The sequence below is a fragment of the Diabrotica undecimpunctata genome, chromosome 1 (assembly GCF_040954645.1).
Source record: "Diabrotica undecimpunctata isolate CICGRU chromosome 1, icDiaUnde3, whole genome shotgun sequence".
Classification (NCBI taxonomy): domain Eukaryota; kingdom Metazoa; phylum Arthropoda; class Insecta; order Coleoptera; family Chrysomelidae; genus Diabrotica; species Diabrotica undecimpunctata.
In genome coordinates, this window is record NC_092803.1 from 20,997,945 (window position 1) to 21,006,936 (window position 8,992).

An 8,992-nucleotide genomic window follows, 5' to 3' on the forward strand; every position below is an offset into this window, starting at 1 on the left:
ATGAAAAAGCATGCAACTCGATCCAAAAAAGAACTCGAACACAGAACGAAAACAACAACAACAACAACACGATCATCTTCATCTACGACCAAAGGAACGGGATTGGATGACTCTCGTTTAACATACAACACTGCCCCCATGGAGTATATTTATTGGGATGATCCAAATGAGTTAGTTGAACGTCTTAAACTATTGGTGGCTTCGAAAGACGCCGGCAACACATCTCTCGACAACGAAATCGTAGCAATCATCAATGAACTAAAAGAAGCTAATATAATAGAGTAACTGGGAATGTCAGTATCATTTCCACTATGAGTGTCGACAAATTCGGTCATCACTCTCGTAACAGTAGTAGTAGTAGTAATACCCAAAAGGTGGCACGAGTTACATTTCCACATACGTCTGACGGAAATATTAATGCCGAAAATGTGAAAATTTGCAATGTCAAGGATCCATCAGACAATGACGATGCTGCAACGAAAAAATACGTTGATAAACAAATCAATGAGTTGCGTAAAACCACACTTCCACTTCTCGAGTGTGAGACCAGAATCAAAGATGACCTGAATACATTTAAAAGGGAAATGGAGGAAACTCTAGACACTGCTACAAAATTATTTGCAGATGATATACGTGATTTAGGAAAAGAACTGGATGATATACATAACACCGCACTTCCCCTTCTCGAACAAAAGTGGCAGGAAATAATGAAAAATGATTTGAATACTCTAAAAAAGGATACGGAGAACAATATAAATATGTTGAACAAACTAATCCAAGATGATTTGAATACACTGAAGAAGGATACGGAGAACAATCTAAAATCTGCTCTCGAGCAAAAGTTACAAAAAATAATCAAAGATGGTCTGAATACACTAAAAAATGATACGGACAACAGTATAAATATGTTGAAAAAAATAATCCAAGATGATTTGAATACGAAAAAGGATATAGAGAATGCTCTTGAGCAAAAGTTACAAAAAATAATCAAAGATGGCCAGAATACACTAAAAAATGATGCGAAGAACAGTATAAATATGTTGAAAAAAATAATCCAAGATGATTTGAATACACTGAAAAAGGATATGGAGAACAATCTAAAATCGGCTGCAGAAACAGTTGCAAAGCATACGATGTACGATATAAAGCTGGAACAGAGGATAAAACAAGTGGAACAATCATTAAAAAGCATAGTAGATAGCGTTCATTCATGGGATATAGACAAACGTCTTAAGGTAGTGGAAGGTGTGATGAAAAAATAATGTCTAAAGAAAAGAAAGAGGTGGTGAACGAATTGCATAAACCAGCACGAAAAAACTATCCTCGTCGTCGAACAATAATCAAAGGAATCGATGACTTGTGGCAAATGGATTTGGCTGAAATGCGTCCTTATGCACATCAAAATAAAAATTACAAACTAATACTAGTGGTAATTGATTGTTTTTCAAAATTTGTGTGGACACGTCCTCTAAAAACGAAGACTGGTGAGGAAATTACTCGGGCATTTTCGGATATTCTCGCTCATACTCGACGAGTCCCAAAAAACTTACAATCTGATCAGGGAACCGAATTTTACAACAGAAAATTTCAAAATTTAATGAAAAAACATGAAATTAATCATTACAGCACCTACACGATCAAAAAAGCTGCTATTTGCGAAAGAGTTATTAGAACGTTGAAAGCAAAGTTGTACAAGTATTTCAGTTTACATGGATCGTACAAATGGTTAGATGCTCTACCCATAATCACCGAGGAATACAACAACACAAAACACAGTAAAACAGGATACAAACCGTCTAAGGTTAACAAATCCAACGAAAAAGCCATTTTAAACAAAAGTTATACTCATTTAAAGATTGCCGGTCCACGAAAGTTTAAAGTTGGCGACATTGTACGTGTATCAAAGGCAAAACATTTCTTCGAAAAGGCATACACGCCCAATTGGACTACTGAATTATTTAAAATTGTACAAGTTAAGATAACAAATCCTATAACGTATTTGCTCGAAGACATGCAAGGTGCGCCGATTAGTGGCGGTTTTTACGAAGAAGAATTGCAGAAAACATCAAACCCTGACATATATCTGGTCGAAAAAGTACTCAGACGAAAAGGCAATAAGATGTATGTGAAATGGTTAGGAATGGATAGCAAACACAACAGCTGGATAAATAAATCTAATATAGTTTGAGGATCTATATTTCGATTCGCCGCGTAGACATACACTTTTCTAAAAAAGGCTTACAATTAACCACAAGGAGTGGGGAATGACAAAAGTATAAATTTAAGACAAACTACGATGTTCAGTTTACACCCATTTCGTCAACGGTATTCGAAACAAGAAGATGATGAGCTCTCAAGATAGTGGTTATGACAGTCAGCCTGTTAATTTCGATGATGATAGCAGTGAATTTAGTATAGAATTTGGCTACGATGAAGATGGTCAACCGCCTAGTCCTGGCGCCGAATTAGATCGAGTATTGGCAAAATTTGAAGCAGCAGCCACAAATGAAGTATATTGTTTATTGGAAACTACATATCCAATGAGCTCTCTCCATATAAAAATTGGTCTATCTCCAGCTCGAGATTTTTCACCATCCATCATTCTGTGTAAACATGGTAATTTTAACAGAATCAGTTTAAGCACATTCGAGTGGGAAGCCATAATTAAGTGGTTTAAAGAAAAAATGAGTGATTTTTTCCAAGCAGATCTACCGACTTATGCAGATGAGTATGATCCCATCGAATTTATGTGTGGTGATTTTTGCAAACTAAGACAATTGGTGATGGAAAATGTAAAGTTGCTGACAATCGAGAAATTTGGAGCCGCATTTTATTTGTGGGAAGATGACGTCAACCAAATTATAGAAGCAGACCAGAGCATGATGTCGCATAGAGTGGTGCTGTTAAAGAGTTTACAATTTCACGAATACTATATAAACATTTCAACTTTCATCAAGAACAATTTTGGTGCTATAGACTCTTTACATGGACCAGTTGAAGCCTTCGCAGCATATTGCAATATTTGTCCAAACACTTTGTTAAGTTTAGCTTTAAAGGAATTTGTATATTATTATAAAATTAAAGTTGTAAATGATTTAACTGAATAAATAATATTAATATAAATATGTTGTCTTTTATTTGTAATCTAACATAAATAAATAAAACCAATAAATGTAAGATTACACAAATTTATTATTAAAACTTACATTATAAAATTAATACTATTTTTTATATTTACAAAAACTACAATTTACAAAAACTTTGCGATAAGTGATCTTTTCTTTTTTTGTGATCTTATGAGTAGCCATATACTAAAAGAAGATAATTATTTATGCAAAGAGCATGTACATTGAACGGTCCAGGTAGTATCAAACAAGACATGATCAAATGAATTTTGACACCAATTATCTGCTACATCATACAAATATTTTATGGCATATTCATGATGTTCATCCCAACTAACAACCTGTTCATAGCCATAGCATTTATTTTTTAATTTCAGTACGTTTCGGAAACGTTCATAACAACCAAAACAAAAGTTTAAAGCAATATCATCTGCTACAAATGCAGAATAACGGACACAATACATATTAAATTCTCTTTCTTTATAATGTGATCCACAAAGATGAATTCTTTCTGCTTCACTTTCATGTTTTCTTTGTTCAAAATTCATTTGATCGCATATTTGTATTAGATGCAAATAATCAGATTCATATAATTTTCGAAAGCGATAAATACTATAATTATTACAAATTTCTAAAGTAAGACTCCACGGTAGAGGAGATATTTCAACAAAGTCAGTTATGTCCAAAATATTTTCACAAATAGTTTTTATAGATTGTGTGCGTAGTGTTGGTACCATCCTGCTGTTTTTTTTTTTTTCTGCAACAACAAATACATGTTATTCAACAAGATAATGTCCCCACGGAAGCGTATTAAATGATTTTGGTATTAAGTACCTCTTATCATCATAAGGACTTAGAGCCGTTTTGGATTGCTCGATGCTGAATACTGAGTGTTGGTACGACCGAATACATCTTTGGCTCGCGGTTTGAAGTTTGAATTCTTTAAGACATTTTTCATAGTCTTCGTACGTAATTTTATTTCGAACGATGTTATATTTCACTCCTTTTGCTTTTTTCGTTATTCCCAAATTTCCTATGTCACATTCAATTCTCTCTTTGTTTAGTTGTTTTCTTTCTAGACGCTGTCTCTCTTTTTCCCTCTCCTCGTCAGTTATTTGCAGTTTAAATGTGTACATTTTTGATCGTAATCCAATAAAATGTGTAATTATTTTCCCATTTGCCTCGTCCTTCATTAATCCGGGGATTTTTTTATTTAACCTTTCTATTTCGTATGGGTTGTTTTCGGCATAGTCTGAGGTATCGAATTTACTTGGATGCGCCTTTAAAACCTCTCTATATGCATCTGAACATTGCAATTCATAAATAAAGCTATCTGTATCCATGTACAGCAATGAACAGTTTTTCTCTCCCATCGTTGGAAGCATAAAGTTGTAGTGAAAATCATACATACATAATTTGGATATATCGAGGATTGCTGCGCCTATATACAGGGGTTTATTAAAACATACTTCTGATTTCTTAAGTTCGATAGCTACCAAATTTTCGCTAAAGATCGTACGACTGTGAAATCGACTACTCGCAATCAAATTTTTGGCTCCGTACCTTCCATGCCACTTTTTACATAATTTTACAATACGATGACGTCTTATGTTCTCCATGGTCTTGCCGAACACAGCATTATTCATTAATTTGAACAAATTTTTCTCAAAACTGTTGGTGGCTGCCGCCCGTAAATTTGTATTTAACTCGATATACGGTCGCAGCCACGCAGATTGATTAAATTTCAAAACTTTATGTATTTTTGTTAAAATTAACCCGTTGGCTAATGCCTGTTTAAGATTTCTATAATGCATAATATATTTGGTTTTGTGATATAAGGTTGGTATTAACTTTGCTAATTTTGAACCGGGCGGAATGCGGTGTTCGGCAGCAAATGGAAAATCTTTATGTTTGTCGTGTAATTCACGTGGATACTCCAAGTCAACTTGGAAAAAATAGCCCTCCTTTGCATCATCCTGTATTGACATAATATCTATATGGCCTTCGGGAAGATTACCAACACCAAATTTGGTTACGTCTTCGATCCACTTGAATCCTCCTATTGGTAAAGCTTCACTCATGGCCCAGCCATACAGATTATTTACATCTAAATAGAGGATGTACTTAGAGGGCCGTGTGGGATCATACGACGAAATGTATTTGTTGTTGGCCTCCGAATATCTGTTGCTACAAACAGATATCCCACCTCTTATGGCTTTTTCCATAAACAAGATCATATCTACATCTTTTAGCAATTCTAATTTACATTGTGTGTATCTCAACATACAATCCCAAGTGTATCCTGGCATAGTATAATACCATGCTGGATCTAATTTATATGTGTCTCGACATTTTTGTCGAAACTGCTCAAACACATCAGCCAACAGCAGAATATCTGTTTTTAAATACAAATCGCTGTATTCCCCCAAATTTTTACAATTAAATTTCTGCCAAACATTTTGGGCATGAGCATACTTCTCTTCACTAATGTATTCATTATTTAACTTATTATAAAAATGGTTAATTGTGGGTAAAGAAGTTTCATTCAATTTTTCCAAACTATCAATATAATCGTAACAAAATACTCCTTTACAAGTTAACAAATTAAATGTATCATTATCTACTTGACTAAATTCTCGTTTTAAAATCTTCTTTTCTGATATATCTAAAAGAGATGCCAATTCATCGAGTGAAGCTCCCATAAATCTAAGTGAATCAATAAATCGTAATTTAATTTGATGTTCGTCAGATTGTAATGTAAATGAAATATATTTTTCTTTATTAATGGGAAGTAAGCTCAAGTGCCCATGCTTGCAAAGATCTATAATCATAAAATGCGAGTCGTAGCCACTAAAATTATGAAATACGATTGGGACGACAAACAATTTTTTAAAGTTTAAATTACATGCTTGGTGCGCAAATCCCCGTACTTGTCCCGTAAAATGATCGTGATCTACAACAATTGTATCTGTAGCCATAAAGCGTTTGCCACAAATATGGCACAAAGTTGCCATATTTGTGTTGGGCTTTTCGACCATAGGTACAATTGTCTTTATTTTGGAATTTACAAATGTGGAAATTTCGGCCATTTCTTTTGCGAACCACTCCATGCAATTTTCACCTCTATAGCTATTAAAATAAGATAAACTATCATCGTAAGCACATTTCAAATAATAACCTGCACTAAAAGGTACATGTTTCTGATATTTTGCTGTTTTACTCACTGTGACATTGGAATCTGTAAAATTATGTAATTGGCATTCAAAATCGGCATAAACTATAAACGGAGTTGTTTGTTTGTATGTAAAATTGCGAAAAGCCACATGATCGTATTTAGGAACAGTCATTCTGCATTTATTCACATCTGAACATATTTCTTCGTGCTCTGCTAGTTTGCTTTCACTGCTAAAATAGTTCAAACATCTATCACATATATATTTTTTATATGTGTCTTTGTTTAATTGCGATTTTACTAATTTTCCCAAATCTTTAATCCAACAATAATGAAGGCGTATTTCAGTCTGATCGTCATCTTCTGGAAGAACATCGTAATCGTTTAATTTTGGAAAATATTTATCTTGTACTAGCAGCAAATTAACATGCTTTTCCATCTTTTGCGGTGTCAGTCTGGCAGGTATTACTTCGTAAAATTGTTTGTCCTTAACTACATTTAATTCTAAGACAAAAACATTAACTGATATGGCGTTTAATTTTTCGAATTTTGAAATTTGGTTTAATGGCATTGGGCTTTCTAATTTATCCGTTTGCAAAACAGTAGAATAATGTGGATATTTCGAAACTCTTCCAGCATGTTCATGTTTGTTAACAGGATACAGAGCGCTAACTATTGACCAATAAAAGCAGGCCTGATCGAAATTATGCACATTAATGCACGCTCGTTTTTTCTGAATCTCTATTGGCAAGTCAATGAACGATGAACCGTTTCCTATTTCTACTTTATTAATATTAACTTCTAATGAGATTACTTTAGACAGAGCAGCACCCGAATCTTTTTCTGCAAATTCAGACAGCTTTGTAAAAATTTTATCCTTAACATTTTCACTAAACCAAAGATGTAAATCGGTCGATGTGTCTATAATAGCATTTTTAGTGTTAAAATATTTTAAATCTAAACTTTCGGTATCACTCGATTTTTTAATGAATTCGCCGCAAAATGTAGTATTGACTTTAAGAATTCTATTTGTTTTTAAAATAATTTTAATTTTTCTACTAACAATAATATAACAATCATTTAGGAACTGTGTTAAGTCCTTATGCACTAAATTAACTATAACTCCAGTTTTAATTCGACTAGCAAAACACGAAATAACATTTTCCCATTTAACTCTATTGCGTAATTTTGAATTCAGCCCCAACCCAACGTACTTATTATTGAAATTTAAAATAATTTGTCTAAAATGCTTAAAATGTCCTATGTAAGTTTGCAATTTTCTAACTGTTCCTACGGATAGTCTATTGTTTTTAATTACTTTACTACATCTAAAAATTTGACTATTTAACCGTCTTGTCCAAACTTTACGATCTCTTTCAGTGAATTTATCGAAAATTATTTTACTAAGCTTTTTAATAATGTGCATCAAATCATCAGACTGTTTAATCACTTGTTTTATATGCATGATGGCTACTCACACACAAAATAAGAAGAAAAAATCACTCACCTCTCTAATCTAATTTTCTACTATTCTAAATGATTGGGCTGGATGTTTTCCTGCTGCAACCGTTCCCTCGTATATTATTGAGTATTTCTGATTGGAAAAGTACTCCAAATATGGGCTGTAGACTTCTGTCACTCGCTCTGGTAGAAACGTGACGCTCTCTGCTAGCTCCAGCAAAACAGCTTGTCCAAATTTACTTTTCACTATCTTTGCCGATAGTATTTTCTGTGGCGTATTAAGTGGCAACTCGTTTAGTTTTATTGCCGGTTTTCTCTCTGCAATACACGAGGATGCATTTAATTTGGTTAGATCCATCTAAAATACAAGCAACCATTTTAAGAAAAATACTATGTGAAATCGAAATACACAAGAAACAAGAAAACAATTCTTATACAAATAGCAGTCGTGAACTGTTTTAAAGCATACACAATGATAAAAAGGACATAATAAATATATAAAAAGACAAACACCGCTTACCTTTATCAGATATCTGTAAGTCACTGCACACCGTCTTGACTACTGCGAACTTGTTGTTGTTGTTGTATGTTTGTGATGCGAACTGTGACACCGTATGCGCTCCTCGGTCTTTTAAAGAACAGAGCAGCATATCGCCCCACGCGAGCCCAAGTTGCGTCAACCTAATGCGCCTACGGTACCATCAACTGATTCGTTTCATTGATAAGCAACACCTTGTGTTCTAGAAATGCTCATATTTATATATTTATTTTTATTTCTTTAACTAATTTTTATGGTATACAATAAATAGATATTGCGGTAAGCGAATCGTTGTTATCAATTTAGAATTTTGTTAATGTGGTTGCTGTTATCATCATGCATTTTACAAAATGTAGCAACTGCGGTTTTCTTTCCGGTGTACTTGTTTTTCCAATGATTAAAATAAAATTTGTTATCACACTTGTTTACGTGTTTTGAATTATGCGGTACCGCGTTATCACGAGGCTTCATCCTGTTTGCTAACAAATGCACTATTTTAACATATTATTATATTTTAAATATTTCAGTATATAATTCTGTTTTTGTGAATTTTGTATAAATAACTATAGTACCAATTTTTGGAAATTAGTATAAATCAAGATGCTGGTCTGTTTACATGTCTTATTGTTGCTCTCTGTATCTGTGTGCGCACAGAATAGCACTCTGGAGTATGCTAGTTCTTTTCTTAAACGTTTC

At 33.5% G+C, this 8,992-nt stretch overlaps 1 protein-coding gene across 2 annotated transcripts; it reads right to left on the minus strand.

The window, feature by feature from the left end:
• Positions 1 to 3,265: 3,265 nt before the first annotated feature.
• Positions 3,266 to 8,591, minus strand: LOC140446282 (uncharacterized). Of its 2 annotated transcripts, none has more exons than XM_072538827.1 (2): positions 8,279 to 8,591; positions 3,266 to 8,076 (listed from the first exon to the last, which is right to left on the minus strand). In XM_072538827.1, the coding sequence occupies exon 2, from the start codon at positions 7,760 to 7,762 to the stop codon at positions 3,902 to 3,904; it is 3,861 nt and encodes a 1,286-aa protein (XP_072394928.1). In that variant the 5' UTR covers positions 7,763 to 8,076; positions 8,279 to 8,591; the 3' UTR covers positions 3,266 to 3,901. The 2 variants fall into 2 exon arrangements, with proteins under 2 accessions (XP_072394928.1, XP_072394923.1); XM_072538822.1 differs by having other exon boundaries at positions 3,266 to 8,116.
• Positions 8,592 to 8,992: the final 401 nt, after the last annotated feature.